This window comes from Rhineura floridana, chromosome 5 (genome assembly GCF_030035675.1).
Source record: "Rhineura floridana isolate rRhiFlo1 chromosome 5, rRhiFlo1.hap2, whole genome shotgun sequence".
NCBI lineage: Eukaryota > Metazoa > Chordata > Lepidosauria > Squamata > Rhineuridae > Rhineura > Rhineura floridana.
This window is the reverse complement of record NC_084484.1, coordinates 132,048,611-132,065,796: the sequence shown is the minus strand read 5'-3', so window position 1 is coordinate 132,065,796 and position 17,186 is coordinate 132,048,611. Positions and strand designations below refer to the sequence as shown.

At 42.3% G+C, this 17,186-nt stretch overlaps 1 protein-coding gene across 9 annotated transcripts in view; it reads left to right on the top strand.

Annotated features, from left to right (window-relative positions):
• Positions 1-17,186, top strand: part of PHLDB2 (pleckstrin homology like domain family B member 2) — a 115,589-nt gene that overhangs the window by 66,935 nt on the left and 31,468 nt on the right. For 7 of the 9 annotated variants that reach the window (XM_061628086.1, XM_061628090.1, XM_061628085.1 and 4 more), the window contains one exon: positions 10,960-11,088. The exons of the other annotated variants lie outside the window; for them this stretch is intronic. In XM_061628086.1, coding sequence (XP_061484070.1) covers positions 10,960-11,088 — 129 coding nt within the window. The remainder of the gene's footprint in view (positions 1-10,959; positions 11,089-17,186) is intronic. 9 annotated transcript variants of the gene reach the window in all.

Here is a 17,186-nt window from a genome sequence, read left to right as displayed (position 1 = left end):
TCCCCCCTTCCTGTCACATACCAGCTATGATGTGAAGATCCTGGTTTGAATTATATGAAATGGGAGGTTTTGGCTTAATTTCAGTTCAGCTTATTTTCCTGATTTGTTAACCATAATTAGTCCCCTTTTTCACATGTACACAGAACTCTGGCTTAATTTAAGCCAGGATCTTCATTCTGAAAGAAAGGGTGAGGAAAGAGCATATGGCTGTGGTGCTTATCTTGGCTTTATAAACCATGGTTTGCAAAGTCTTGGACAATCATCCAACAATACCAATATATTGCATTCATTTTCTTGGTAAGCCTATTTAATGGTTCTGTTTTAAATTTTGTTATCAGTTTATAGAATCAGATTGCTAATGGGAATGTGAAAAGTTAGACATGGACTTCAGCTGATCCAAACCATTTGCTAAGGCAGAAAACAGAGTGCATTGCTTAACCCACTCATCTTAGTTACATCTTATTTAGAGTAACATTTTATCAGATTTTTATAAAAAAATCTTCTGCAATTCAGAATTTATTTTCATATTTTCTGACTACGACCTGGGAAACCAGGGTTTGGATCCCCACACAGCCATGAAGCTTACTAGGTGACCTTGGGCCAGTCACTGCCTCTCAGCCTCATAGGGAGGCAATGGTAAACCCCCTCTGAATACCGCATACCATGAAAACCCTATTCATAGGGTCGCCATAAGTCAGGATCGACTTGAAGGCAGTCCATTTCCATTTCATTTGCAATTTTATATCTTGCAGATATGTAAAATGCTTTTTTTACATAGTGTAGCATATATCAAATCATTTTCCCAAAGGAAACAGGCTTTGATATAAGATGAGGCCAGTGGAAAACAGGTGTACTCAGTGGAATTTCCTCTGGAGGAAAGAAGTTCCTTGCCTTGTTTGTGCATGCGTAAGGAACAGATTCACAGCCTCCAGCCACAGCTGGGAATCCAAGCAGGAACTCTTGGTGATGATATTTGACACGGTCACAGCTGCCAGAGAGGAAGGGGAGTGTATCCAGGATGGGCTGTGGCTCTTCGCTTCCCCCCCCCCAGTCACTGGACCATTGCAGCTTCCATTTCTCTGTTGCTGCTTATCTCCTAGTCAGGATGCCCAGATCTTCCTAACAGCAAAGATCTAGTGGAAAAGCAAACAGTGAGCTACAATCTCTATCATGCATGTTCATCTGGTTGGAAAAAGACCTATCATGAACAGAGGAAGGAAATGGAGAATGGTAGCAGCAGCACTAAGAAACAGGAGTTTGATCTGGGCCAGTTCCCAGCTGGACTCTTGGCTAAGCTTGTGGGTTCCTTTCAGGCATCAAAGGGTACGTAGTCAGTATGGGATTGGTTGTTCTATGATGTCCTCTAAACCACGCATGTGCATGCATTCCAGGACTTCCTAACTGCCAAAAAAAGGGGAAAAAAAGAAAAACCCATTCCCTGCTTGCATCACAAACTCCTGTTCAGTGTTTTATAACTTCTTCATTTCTAACTTTCTGTGTTGCTTGTTTATAGCTGTGTGGCATGTCTCATTGTTTCTTAGTCTTATCCTGCAAATAACAAAATGCCTAACTTGTGTAAAGGACTGCAGATGTAGGTTTCAATAAAAACTGTAAAAGGTAAAAAGAAAATGCATGAAAGTATTGTGCTCTTGTTGAATGTTGGCACTTATGAATAAATAAAGAGGTGTGAAGAATTCCTCTTGCCTTAATCAAAATTATTACTAAAATGCCAGCATTCCATCAAGATCTAATGCAACAGGGTCTGGAACATGACTCATTCTGTTGTTTGTTCCGTGCAATTATCATGAAACTAAACATCAGTCCTGGTCGTGCCTTATTGTGAATAGGCAGCATGCTTGGTTGATTCTGCTTTGCACCTTAGCTGGCATGAGCAGGAGCAACAAGCCAAGAAGATTGCCATGTCATTGCATCTGAACTGGAATTGTGATTTGTTTCCCCCTAACAAATCACAACCGGCAAACCAAGAATAAACTTTGGCTTTATGATTGTGGATTGTTCAGAAGAAACAAAGCACAATTCTGGGTTTGAGCATAACTATAAGCCAAGCTTCATAGCTTGCTACTTGTGCCACAGGAGGAGCAAAGTGGTAGCAGTTGGACAGTGTGCACAACATGTTCATAGTAAGCCACAAACCATGGCTTACTGTGCCAGCTGGGCTATTGTATAATTCTGTTTCTGGAATTTACAGATAGTTCTTGGAGGTAAGAGACATAGCCACCTGCAGATTATTCCTGTGCCTTCTGCTTTTCACTTGCACTCTTTTATTTTACATAGTCCTTTCATCTTTCCACTGTGGATCACAATGATAGCACAAAATATCTTGAGTGGAAATTGATGGGGGAAAAGGGGAATGCATGAATTTTCACATCAAACAACACAGTGCACTCCAGTGCATGTTTACTCAGAAGCAAGTCCCTCTGTGTCCAATGCTTGTAAGCGTGTTTTAGGATTCAGCCTAAAAATTTTTTCATGCCTGCATGGCAGGACTAGTGAATGTTTATTTTAAGACAGAGGGTTACAATTTTTAAAATTCATTTTTAAAATTATTATGTGCTTCGTTCATTTTATTTGTTGTTATAATCATATTCTTGTTCCATAGGAGATGCTGCTTTTGATATCACAAAAAGCATTTCTCTTTTTATTGAGACACTGTCTTAAATTAAAAGGAAAAAGGAAATGATTCTTCCACTTGGTGTCAGGTTTCTTTGTCCATCCGTAACATGCAGCTGTTAGTCTCCCCAATTAACCGCTTTCCTTGTAAGATGAGCTCAATAACAGCCTTGTATTTAGCAATACATCACTGACTAATACACTGTAATCTTTTCTCTATAGCTTCTGTGTTACCCCAACAAAGAAAAGTGTTTGAAATAGCTCCAGAAATTCAGAAAAATCTTAAGGCTGTGCATAGAATAGGCACTAGCTGTTTAGAGGTGTTTAGCTCTGTCAATGCCTCTGGTACATGTGTTCATTTTTTCTGTCCCACTCCCACTGCAATCTTTGATCCAACAATTGTTCAGCTATTTTAAGCCACAACTCTAAAAAGCTTCCTTCTAGCATCAGAGCTGGTGTGCTGTGAAATATATCTATAGCTATACCCCTAGGATAGTGCCTGAAGTGACATCTCTGGTGACATACTCTTATCCCAGATTTTATTAAAATAATATATTTTTAAAATTCAGTTTTTGTTCTAAAATCATGTATGCTCTTTCCCAGCATATTCAAGAATCTTCCTTTATATTTTGAGGTTTTGTTTGGGAGTGTAGTTGAGTAGATCAAGAGCTGCAGGAAAACCAGTCTGATCAGTTTTATCATTCTGCATGGTCTAGTGGAAATAGCTGTATATAGGAAAAGAGAAAGAAATCACCTACAGGTGGCTTTCCCTTCTTATTATGTATGTACAGTTGCCAACCTGTTGTTGATATATCAGGGCTAGAATGCTCTTATACACTACTGGTGGCGCTAGAGATATGCCAGGTGGAAGTGCTGTTATTATGATTGTTTTCTTTCTCTTAATTTCAAAATGCAGGTGGTCCTTAGTTTATTTTAGGGAATAACAAAAATTAAGTTTGGGAAGCTGTTGACTTGGAAGACAGTTGCCTCAGTCTAGCAAACGCAGGCCCCTTGGTTGTACTGTTTTTAACACTTGCTAGAAATGTATTTGTTTAGGCCAGCCTAACCAGACAAGTGACTTTATTTTGTATATTGGTTTTAAAATGGTTTTGTCTCCATTTTGATAATTTTATTAAGTCCATGTGTTTTTAAAATATGTTGATTTTATTGGGATTTTCTTATAAATAATTTATATTATTTTATGTAAACCACTTAGTTTTTTTATGAAGCTGTATATAAATCTTGTTAAATAAATAAAATAATATGAAGAACCAGTTTTGCATTGAAAGAGAGTGAAGAGTTTGTTGAAGAAAGTTTGTTGTTTATAGCTGAATCAGATTGGCATTTCTAAAGTATGTTTGTGCCGCTGCATGAAACTTTCTCCAGAATGGCTTTTCTTGTAGGTAAATATACTGTTGCAGTTTAAGGATAGGACTTGGAGCATTCCTTACTGACCATTTAGGCAATTCAGCTGTTCAGTAGTTCAGTTTTTGTGCTCCAGTAATGTGTGGGGTTGCAGTAATCCAGTTTATAAGGTTATTAGTCTTATAAATATAAACCATGCTTCCACAGGCCTTTATTATCTTAGATATAAGCATTCTGAAGGTCAAAAGTCATGTATTGTCTTTATCTTGTGTAATTGTCCTATTCATCGAGCCAACATCTAACAAGCAGCACTGGTCAAGGTCACTTAACTGTTTGCAGAACACACAACAGAAACAAATGCTTAATGTATCACTTCCAATTGGGTTAGATATCGGCATTGCCCATGCAGTAAATAGCAAACAGCGGGCATCATCTCACTTTAAGCAATAAAGAAATATCTTGCTTCTTTCTTGACAGAAGTAGCATTATCTCTGTCATCTTCAGTGGGGCAGTTATGCCCTGCACTTGCTGATGGAGGATCCTCACGCTTTCCCTGGCTTCTTTTTTTAATCAAGTGTGCTAACGTATTTGCTAGGCTGCAAATATCTCTAAGAACTTATCAGCAACCTCAGTAAGGATACTGTAATAAAAGACTGAACAGTTTTTCATTGTTTCAGATTTTTCATCCCAGCCTTGCCAGGAGCTATACCACTTAGGACAGCTGATATAAATTGGTAGGGGTAACGGTGTATACTTACAATATTAATGATGTCCATATGCTACCCAATAACAATATTACCCAAAAAAGTTGTTTGGGCAGCTTACAGTAAAAATACAGATGGGACTTGTGAAACGTTAAAGCCTTATGCAAACTTGCAATATAAGCACAGGAAGACTTGTGCCTGACCCCTTAGTGTATTCAGTGTCCGCAAGTGGAGAAGAACATCAGCCCAGGGGCCCTAGATCCATAGATGCCCGTGGGATAAGTGGTCCGTGGGGGAAAAAAGTTTGAGAACCACTGCTTTATGTTACAGCAATGCTGATGAAAAAAGGACCTCTAGTTGTGAGTGATCCCTGTATGAGTAGTCACATGCAGAATTATTTAACTGTGGATTTCCTGTATCATACTGTTCATTTTTATATGCATATACATGTCAATGAGAGGTGGGACTGGATTTCCAAGGATGGACGGTTGAGGTGGGAATTAAATTCCACAATTATGTTCTGTGCATTGATAACTGTTAGCTGAATGGAGTGACTCTGTTCTTAGTTTAATAAGAGGGGAGTTACCTCGAAGGAACTATAAGGGCAGGGCTTGTCCTACTGCCCAGAAGAGGGGAGGAGGGAGGAGAGCTATAGAGGACTGGGGGTATGGTTGATAGCTAATGACTTAATGATTGCAAACTGAGTGCTGAAGGAGGAGCTGTGGGTCTGTTGGGTTGCTTTTGGTCGTTTTAAGGGGTGGGTAGCCTGCCTGAGTTGTGGCGATAGTGTCGAAGGCATGTGTCGAGCAGAGGCGAGGGATAGGGGAAGAGTGGGAGGCCAATATATAACGAGGCTGGGAGGCAGATGCTGGTGGGGGGCTAGGGGCAAGCCATGTCAGGTAAGAGGAACTAGGGAGAGATGCGTAATATCTGTCCCTTGTTCCGGGCCTGTCCAGAGCCGAAAGATAGCTGGGGGATGCATGACTCCATGCTCCAGCCTTCGATTGCTGCTGTGCAATGCCAGGTCTGCTACCCAAAAGACATCTCTCATCCATGATATGATAGTAGATGAGGGCGCAGACCTGGCATGTATTACGGAAACCTGGCTGGAGGAGGCCGCTGCTCCTCTTCTTGAGGCCATGTGTCCAGCTGGGTTTCTGTATGCACAGCAGCCGAGGTTTGGTAGTCGGGGAGGGGGAGTGGCAGTTATTTACTGAGGGTCCCTGGTTCTCACCAGGCCCCCTCTCTGTGAGACCAAGGTTGCTGACTGCATGCACTGGAGGTTGGGTCCGAAGGGCAGTCTGGGGATTCTGCTCGTGTACCGTCCACCCCGCTGCATGACAGACTCCCTGGCCGAGATGCTGGAGGTGGTCTCGGATGTACGTGTGCAGTCCCCAAACTTGTGGGTATTGGGGGACTTCAATGTGCATTCGGAGGCCACCCTCACAGGGGTGCCTCAGGACTTCATGGAAACCATGGCTTCTTGGGAGCTGCACCTTATTCCAGCGGAGCCCACCCATGTAGCTGGCCATGCACTTGACTTTGTGTTTGTCCTGGGAGAGGAGGGGAGTGATCTGAAAATGGGGGGGTACATCCATCACCCCCTTGTCATGGTCAGATCACTACCTGGTGAGGGTGGACTTGTTGATGCCACAAACCCTTCGCGGGGGTAGAGGACCCATTAGGATGGTCCGCCCTACGCGTCTGATGGATCCAGATGGATTCCTGAATGCGCTTGGGGATCCTTTGGAGCATGCATACAGGCACTCGGCTGAGACCCTGGTGAAGGAGTGGAATGCTTCAATCACCGGGGCATTAGACAGGGTGGCTCTGAAACGCCCTCTCCCCCTGAATAGAGCTCAGACGGCGCCGTAGTATACACCGTGGCGACGAACTCTGAGGCAGGAGGTGATACGGCTTGAGCGCTGGTGGCAGAAACCTCGCTCTGAGGATGACCGGACACAGGTTAGAGCTGCTGTGGCGGCAGCCTACCATGTGGTGATAAGGGCAGCAAAAAAGGGTTTTTATGCTGCCTCTATTGCGTCTGCAGAGTGCTGTCCCAGGAGGCTGTTCCAAGTGGTCCAGAGCCTGGTTGGTCCAGCTGCCCAGGAACCGACGGAACATACTAAGACCTCCTGTGGGGAATTTGCAAAGCACTTTGTGGATAAAATCGATCGTATAAAGAGTGCTATTCCGTGCACTGTGGACACAGTGAGCGAGCCAGAGTCGGCCAGTGGCGCTCTGGTGGTGTGGGATTGGTTCCAGCTTCTTTCTTCTGATGAAGTGGACAAGGTGCTTTCAACCTTAAAGCCAACCACTTGCTTACTCAACCCTTGCTTGTCGTGGCTCATTATGAGCTGCAAGGATAGACTGGGCGAGGGGATCAAGGCGGTGGTAAATACGTCCCTGGAAGAGGGAGTAATGCCACCAGCCCTCAAGCAGGCAGTAATAAAACCAATTGTAAAGAAGTCCTCCTTGGATCCCCAAGATCTGAACAACTTTCGCCCAGTTTCGAATTTACCATTTCTGGGCAAGGCGGTTGAGCAGGTGGTGGTGAACCAGTTGCAACCGCATTTGGAGGAAGCGGATTATCTGGATTCATTTCAATCAGGCTTCAGGCCGGGACATGGGACTGAAACGGCCTTGGTCGCCTTGGTAGATGATATGAGGAGGGCATTGGATAGGGGTGAATGTACCTTCCTTGTCCTCTTGGACCTCTCAGCAGCTTTTGATACCATTGGCCACGGTATCCTCCTGGACCGCCTGGAGAGGTTAGGTATAGGGGGAACTGTATTACAGTGGTTCCACTCCTTTCTCTCTGGGAGATACCAGAGAGTGGCACTGGTGGGTGAGGTTTCGGATCCTTGGCCTCTTGCTTGTGGGTGCCACAGGGCTCCATCCTCTCCCCGATGCTGTTTAACATCTATATAAAGCCTCTGGGGGCTATCATTAGGAGATTTGAGCTGCAATGCCACCAATATGCAGATGACACACAGCTCTATCTCTCATTTAAATCTTCACCAAGGTTGGCTGTAGAAACCCTGTCCAAGTGCCTGGAGTCGGTGAGTGGCTGGATGGGAAGGAATAAGCTGAAACTGAACCCTGACAAAACCGAGGTACTGTTTGTGGGAGACAAGAGAGGGCTGGGGGATGTTGACCTGGTACTCAATGGGGTACAATTGCCCCTGAAAGACCAGGTCCGCAGCCTTGGGGTCATTCTTGACTCCCAACTGTCCATGGAGGCTCAGGTCTCGGCTGTGAGCCAGGCAGTGCTGTATCAACTCCATCTGATACGGAGGCTGCGCCCCTACCTTCCCAACCATCTGCTCCCATCGGTGGTACATGCCCTGGTCTCATGTCGCCTAGACTACTGTAATGCACTCTATGTGGGGTTACCCTTGAAAACAGTCCAGAAGCTGCAACTGGTACAGAATGCGGTGGCTCGCCTGATTAAAGGCAACCGCCGGCAAGATCACATCACTCCAGTGCTGAAAGAGTTGCACTGGTAACCAGTTGTTTTCCAAGCCCAATTCAAGGTGTTGGTTTTGACCTTTAAAACCCTATACGGTTTCGGCCCAGTCTATCTGAAGGAGCGCCTCCAGCATCATCAGCAATGCCTCTCAACTAGATCAGCCTCGAAAGACCTTCTCTCCATCCCACCAGTTAAAACAGCTAGACTGGTGAGGACTAGGGAGAGGGCTTGTTCAATTGTGGCCCCCACTCTGTGGAATTCCCTCCCAAATGATCTCCGTCATGCCCCCTCTATGATGAGCTTTCGCTGGACCTTGAAGATCTGGCTCTTCAGGCAGGCTTTTGGGGTGGGTTAGGTTTTATTATTATTGGTTGAGATTTTAATATTTTAATGTAACTATATGTTTTAATTTTGTACATCGCCCAGAGTGGCTGGATTGCCAGCCAGATGGGCGACTAATATATTTAATAAATAAACTAAATAAATAATAAGAACTCATTTACCCATGTGGAACTTCAGTTGTCTGCAGCAGAATGTATGTCTAGCAAAGCATCCTATGGTTTGTCCCTGGTTCATAAAGTTTTCAGAGCATCTTTAATTTAACAAGATAGATATTCTGCTTAATTTATAAAAGTGGTGAGGGATTGGAGGGGTGGAATCTAGCTGGATGCTTGAAGTACAATTAAGATTAATGCTGCAGTTGTATGAAGCCTAGCAGTTGTTACAGCAAAACCATGAACAAATAGGTTAATTTGAACTAATGTGAAAGGAAATTACTGTGTAGATAACAGTAGATAACACAACAGTTAGAACAAAATGCCTTTGGGTGTATCAAATGAGCCTTTCAGGATAAGAACATCTTCCTGTATATATGTGTACAGTATACCAATTTGGAACTAACAGTTTAGGTGATGAGTGAGGCAATCCAAATTTCAAAATACCCCTCCTCTATAAGAAACCAAAAATATAGGAATTAAAAAAGCTGGCAGAGCAGATATACATTGATGTCAATGGTTAGCTATCAAATACCCAGGTGGTTGGGTTATATCTGCAGTTCTTACATTAATGTGTTCAAGCTGTGACAAATTACAGAATTTGGTGACTGTGTACTATTTGCACCAATAAAAGGCTGCAATCTGTGATCTGTTGTTCATCAGCAGTAAAAGGCGGTGTTCTCTTAAAAACTGAAACAATGTAACTTTTATAGGAGATGTTTTCTGAAAAGATTATTTAGGCTATAGGGCAGGCTGTAGTCCCATGGTTAGATTGATTGATAGATATTTTTCTAGATGTATCTGAAAGGTTTTGTCCTGGATAAGTCCAAAAGTTGTATGGTATGGTTACCGGAAAGATACACAGACACACATTCAACCTATTTTAACCTGTATTAAAGGAAATGTATAGACTTTGTAAACATCTTTGAAATAGGCTGAATATCAGGCAGCCACATTTATCTGGGAGGTTACTATAGCATTCCCTTTGGGGTGAATTGAACCAGTTCTATTCATTCAGCATGTTTGATTTCTGAAACAGAATTTCCTGTTCCAAACCAGTATGCTGTGCCTCAATTCATCCTTTCACTGCTTATAAACTGTATTAAAAGCCATCATGCTTGTGCATCTGCCTGTTACTTCTGTGTCATATTGGATAGTATTCTATTTAGTTTGCTTTATAACATCTTTTTCTGTCCTTTCCTCATTTAGAGTCTAACATGTTACCGCTTCTGTTTCTAAATAGCTAATGCCTCATTGATCTTGAAAGTAATAGAGGATGGCATTTCCTGTGAAAAGAAAAAATGATTACTGCACAGACTCTTGTAGTCAAATTACGAAGCCATCTCTAAGTTGATTAGTTTCTACTAATCAATGTCATAGATCTAGCAACATGTTCAGAAAAACCTAGATTTCATTAATGGAATTTACTGTGTGCTGGGTAAATGTGGCACCTGATCGTTACAGGGCCCAATTTTAGTGGATGTAAAACTATAATGGAGACAAACCTTCAATTTTGATGGAGCCAAAGTTTCTAACTCACGACTGTTGAGATAAATATGAAATAATTATTTGGACCCAAGGAGACAAACCTTTACATTTTACTTTAGTTTCCATGATCTGAGATTACCGTGAACTATGCGGGAGCTGCTTAACAGCTTAAGATGTGACACCTGTATCCTTCAACCATACAGTTTTGAGCCTAGCATTACCATCCCTCCGCAGCTATAGGGAAGCTTTTATGTGGCTATTATGTGGCTCCTAGTCCTCTGAATCCATCGTTAAAGGGTTGTATCTGATGGTGTTGTTCCACTTGCGCAGCAGACTTCCACTTGCAGAACAGAACTTCTTCCTCTTCTTCCCTCCCTGCAGCCCTTTACGCACCTCAAAATCATTGGGAGATCCTCCAGAGCAGATTTTGCAGGTGCACAGGAAGAGGAGAGGAAGGGAAGGTTCTGTTGTTGTGAGCCTTGGATACAGCCTAAGGTCTCTGTTTTACAATGGAGAAACCTCATTTTTCACACCTGAGATGTAACCAATAAATGTAACATGTGCCAAGTAACCATCCTTTAGCATCTGCCAGGTTTATTAAAATGTTACCCATATTGTTCTGCATACATGCTACAGCACATGCAAATTAGCTGCAGCCCTCCAGCATGTTAAGCGCTTCTGCTGTAACCTTTAGGACCAATCATGTCCCCTCCACTCAACCCTGCTCCGTGCGCCATCGGAACCACTAACAATTGCTTGGGTTTGAAGGTAATTCTGTTCTTTATTTTTCTGGTTCAAACTCCAGGAAAAAATAAAGCTTGATGCTGAGAGGGAAAAACTAGAAAAGCTTCAGGAGCTTTACTCCGAGCAGAAGACCCAGCTTGATAGTTGCCCTGAGTCCATGAGGGAACAATTACAACAGCAGCTAAACAGGGTCAGTAGCATGGATTCCGTTTTTTTTAAAAAAAGCACAAGTGTTGAAAGACTTCTTGCTGATGGCCTGTCGTTTCAAGGGTTTGATACTGATTTTCTGCATTGCTAACAGGATTATTTCATGGTGACAAATCAACAGAATGCAAAGAGCTGGAGTAAAAATTGGTTTGTGATACATACTTTAGAAGTTGTCAACCATCTAACATTTAGCACTCTTTGACTACTGGCAGATCAGAAGGGTGTATGTTTTGTGCTAATTGTGATGTTGAGTTTTAGGACATTATGTTCTAAGTGAAAAATTCTTAACTTGAGCAACTGCAACTAGCTATTTAATATTAACTGTCTCTACATGTATAGTTGTTTTTAAGTTTCCCTTTGGCATCACTATGAAATGGCCTCTGTTGATACTTACTTTTTAAAATTTAAATTTACCTCTAAAATTGGTTCCTCCCTCACAGCTGTTTCACATTTGAATACTTTCATGTTTTTTCTACAGAATACTTTGTTTTAACTTTTTTTTACAGCATTTGCAACTTGCTATTTGCAATTATAGTAAAAGAAGAACGTAGGAAGCTGTCCTGTACTGAATCAGACTATTGGTCCATTTTCCTCAGAGTTGTCTACACTGACTGGCAGCAGCTCTCTAGGGTTTTAGGCAGGATTCTCCCCCAGCTTCAACTGACGATGTCAGGGACTGAACTGGGAACCTTTTACATATAAGGAAGATGCTTTGTCACTGAGCGGCAGCCCTGTCCCTAGAACAGGGGGTTGTAACCAATAGGGGCTTTGCCTTAGCAGGAAGCTCTTCCACTTGTGTAAGTCAAAACACCTGATTTGGGTCAATTCCGCCCACATACACTTATTGCAGCCCTCTGCACCATATATCCCATTTTTGAGTATTGTTTTTCTTTTTAAATTGGTGTAGATTGCCTTGGGAGGGTTCTTACCCTGCAAGGCAGGATATAAATTATTAAATTTATAATTTAATATATAAAATTTAATTTTATATTGTAATAATCCTGTAGAAGCTGCCATGGGCTTCTTCTGGGAGGAAGGGCGGGATATAAATCTGCTGCTGCTGCTGCTGCTGCTGCTGCTGCTGCTGCTGCTGCTGCTACATAAACATGTGCCGGAGGGTCTGCCAATGGAGCAGTTTTTTGGAGAGAATAGATTGCGGGGGTCAGAAAAATTCAGTTACCCCAATTTGCAACAATAAAATTGTTTTCCATTAAGGCAGGGGTGACTAACGTTTTTTTGGCCTGGGGGCTGCATTCACCTTTGGCTAACTTTCCAGGGGCCATATGCCACCCCACACACTCTTGCACACAACTACACACAGGATGCATACACACAGAGTCCCCACCTCAACTGTTCCATGCAAGTTAGATGACTAGGAGAGGTTATCGCCCCCTCTGGCCTCATCAAACCATTGATCTGCTGACCATGAAGGGGCATTTTTTTCTCCCATCAGGGTGCTGGGATGGTTGGTGGGCATTTATGCCCACCCTAAATCTGTGTCTACTTTTTCCCCCCTTTTTGCTGCTGGTGGGGGCTTGGGGGGTGAGAAATATTTGTTGGGGTTAGCTGAAGCCATGAGAGGATAGAACCCCCATGGTATGAAGAAACACCTAAAGCACGTGCCATGTATGTTACTGATCCTGTAATTGCTGATTGGGCCTGTTCAGCATACCACTGCTTGAAGGAGGGCAATGTTTTTCCTTTATTTTGCAAATGTTTATACTTTGCTGAGTGTACAAACCCTCCCAATATTTTTCTGGATGGAAGACTTGTGATTTCTTTCTTTGAAGACACTGCCATCCACTCATGACCCTCTTTCATTTCTGTAATGGGCTTTTTAAAAAACTCATCTGAATTTGCATAAATATGCACACTTGCCATGTTTCTAATCTGTCAAGGAGGAAGTTTTTCTAATGCTTCAGACCTACGGATACTTCATGATCCTGCTACATGATACATCACCAATATAGTTCCAGTATGTAGAAGCTGCTTCAAAATTATGGCTGGGTTCAGGTTCAGTCACACAAATTCAGTGAGCTTTCTTTTTCTTTTCTTTTGGGAGAACTAACCCCAGAATTAAATAATGAAAGATGGAATTGTGAATATATGTGAAATGTTCTTGGGACAGTGAGGAGGATAAGCTGGAATAAAAAGCAGAAGACATTCCAGCTCAGATGCATTCTCAGTGTAAAACATTAAGCTTTACCTGTGGGCGTGTGCGTGTATAGATCATACAAGGATGGAATGCAAGAGTTGCATAGAACAGGAATAAGCCAGGCCAGGCAAGTTTCTTGTAAGAGTCTTTACTAGGCAAAGACATTAGACACAGTTCTCTTCACAGACAGCTTTTCCCCCACACTGAGCTTTTCCAAGCATCCCACCTTATCAGGCTTCCCAGCCAGCTACTGACCTTGGCAAACCTGGCGCTCTGTTCTCACAGCTTAACCGTTCTGCTTCAGGTTTCACTCTCTCTGCAAAAAACCCTGTCTGTGAGTCTCACAGCATGCTTCACTGACCAACAGCCCCCACCTGAGACTCACAGATTACAAAACTTCATTGTTCATTATTACATTTCTACAATATTAACTTTTCATTACAATACGTATCAGTACATGGTTTGTTTTCTTACAGTTTCTATTTACATTTTCAGTTCAGTTCTTGTTTCTTTATTTCTTTATTCACACAGGTTTTACAGAGTCATTTATTTCACTTTTATTTGATAACACATTTATATTTCATTCCTCAACACAAAACTTCCACATGAGATCCATTGTTTCTTTATCTATTGGTCCTTCTTTTTCCCATTCTACTGGATATTTATCTGTTTCATTATTCTGTTGTGTAACATTAAATGTGAATCTCTGAGGTGGTTGACCTTTCGTTTTTCTTTCTGATCTCCTAACATTATCTATTTCCATTTCTTCCTCACTCTCTATTTTATTTGGACCTGCACTTGTTCCTGTACTTGTACTTGGCACTTCTGTATCTTGCATTGCCATGTCTTCACCTCTCAGCCTTTTTACAGTACGTTTGCCACCGTGTATTAGATCAGTCAATGCAGTTCTTAATGGAATTTGCTGCCCAAAAGGAACATCTGCTGCTTCCTGCTTGCTTGCACTATCAAGGATAACTGTTTGACTGTCTCTCCAAGGTTTATCTATCACCTTTATGCTTCTGCTTAACACTACTTGTTGTTTCTCAGGCAACCATACTCTATAATATGAATTCTGAAATCCCAAAATGCGTCCTGCCTGAGCTCTTGAGCCTAATTTACCATGCCTTTTCTGTTTTGCAACATGTACCCAGCATTTTGCCCCAAAATGCTCTATGTGTTTCACCCTGGGCTTTCTTCCAGTCAGTTTCTCATAGGGAGACATGCCTATTGTTCTGTGCATGAGACGGTTCTGAATATAAACAGTGTACAGAATACATTCACCCCAATAAGTGTTATTCATATTAGCATCTGCTAGCATGGCTCTCATTGAATCCTGCAATGACCGGTTCCTCCTCTCTGCAGTTCCGTTGGAGGATGGGCTGAAGGGAGCAGTGAGACTCTGTATTATTCCCTTCTTTTCCAAATATGTTTTAAATGAATTACTGGTAAATTCCCCACCTTGATCTGATCAGATATTTTTGATAACAACCCCATATTGTGTCTCTGTTCTGTATAAATGCCTTCAATTTCTCTTCTGCTTCACTTTTCTTTTTCAATAAGAACACATGTGTAAATCTGGAGAAATCATCCACAATCACTAAATAAAACCTTGCTCCACCTTTTGAGCACTGGAAAGGTCCAGCCAAATCCACATGTATGAGCTGATAGGGTTCAGTGGTTGTGCTTTCACAGCTCTTATTTACCGGAGTCACAGTCATTTTTGTTTTATAGCATACTTCACACTCATCCACATGCTCACAATGTGTTAATTTCAAATCTTGACTATGCTTTGGGGTGTTCTGTACCTTTTCGAAATGTGCGTGTGCTAATTTTCTGTGCCATTCATGTAAACAATTATCATGTTTATCTTTATTAACTCTTATCCAAGCACACGTGGGTTTATCAAGATTGCACTCAACCATAAACATTTGGTTCTGTAATTTCCCTTGCATGCATATTTCACCATCCTTTCTCACAAAACATCTATCCCCTTCAAATGTAACTTTACAACCTATTTGAGCCAATTTTCTTACTGATAGAATGTTATATTTTAAACCAGAAACCAATAACACATCTGTTAATATAGTTCCCAAATTACTCAACCTGAGCGTGCCTTTTGCAATCGTGTCTTGAGTCGATCCGTCAGCCAGATAAATCTTCTCCTGCACCGGCTTTGAAGTGTAAAATAAACTAGAGTCTGTGATTAGGCAATTAGATGCTCCACTGTCGAGAAGCCACTTAGAGTTAATGAGTTTATTGTCCTCCTTAGTAACAAAGTTCACGCTTGTTCTCTGACTTCCAAAGTCCCTGTTATTTCTCTTCTTTAAACAATGTTTCTGTATATGTCCACGGGACCCACAAAAGTAACATATTTTATTCTCTTGCCTGCTTCTTTGATTTTGTTGTTGTTGTACAGCCACAGTCTCTTTTAACTCTGTTTTCTTATTCTCTTGTCTTCTATTCCACTCTTGTTGAAGTTTCTGTTCTACAAAGTCCAAATTCAGATGTCCATCGGGTAAAGTTTCCAGACTCGAGACTGTGACGTCCCATTTTTGATCAAATGAAGATAACAGTATATAGACCATCTGAATGTCACTATGATGCACTCCTCTATCTTGCAGCTCAGCATTTAATCTACGAAATTCAGCCAGATGCTCTGTCATAGTCACTTCATCTGTAAAACGCATCTGATAAAGTTTCCGTGCTAAACACAGCCTGCTCCCAGCAGTTTGCTGCACATGAGCGGCTCTTAGCTTCTCCCACATCTGATTAGCTGTCGGCTCATTACTCACCAGCAACAGTTGAGAATCAGACAGCCCCAGAGTAATAAAAGCCTTCGCTTTCTCGTCTTTCTTCAACCACGCTGCTGAAGGAGCTGCCGGAGGGGGGTTTTCTACAACATCATTCAAATCTTCTTTAATCAGAACTGCTCTCATTCTCCACTTCCAGCTGGAGTAGTTTACAGCACTCAGCCTCTCCATCAGCATCCCGGATAACAGGTTTACAGCCATGTTGCCCACTCTTACTTGCCTCTTTCTTGCACTTTGTTTCTCTCTGCACCAACGTCACGTCAACTGCTCTCGAACCCGCTACCTTGTATGATAAGCTGGGCCCATAACCCCTGTGGGTGTGTGCGTGTATAGATCATACAAGGATGGAATCCAAGAGTCGCATAGAACAGGAATAAGCCAGGCCAGGCAAGTTTCTTGTAAGAGTCTTTACTAGGCAAAGACATTAGACACAGTTCTCTTCACAGACAGCTTTTCCCCCACACTGAGCTTTTCCAAGCATCCCACCTTATCAGGCTTCCCAGCCAGCTACTGACCTTGGCAAACCTGGCGCTCTGTTCTCACAGCTTAACCCTTCTGCTTCAGGTTTCACTCTCTCTGCAAAAAACCCTGTCTGTGAGTCTCACAGCATGCTTCACTGACCAACATTACCCCCATGTAGAATAAAACAATTGTAAATGGAAATTACACGTTGCTGAGGGACACATTGTTTGATATATTTAAGGAGCTTGCTAATGGCTTTTTGCTGATATCATAGACCAGGGATGAGGACCATGTGGCCTTCCAGACATTGTTGGACTCCAGCATCCATCATTCCTACTCAGCATGATCAATACTCATGGAGGATGGGAACTGTAATCCAGCAACATCTGAAGAGGCACCGTCTCCCCATCCCTGCCGTAGATCCCTGTCTTGAAACAGATTTGCTGCAACACTCATCTATTCATCCAGGAAATGGGCCAAAGTTATGATATACTTGGCTGGGGAACATCCATTGATTTCTTTCCCAGTCTTCCATTTGGTTTTGGTTCCTGTTTATCGAACTTGCTTTATTGAACTAAGGAGACCAGAGTTTTAAACAGCATCTCTTGAAGTTTCCAATTCATATTATTTCTCTGAGGGGCAAACCTTTGGGGA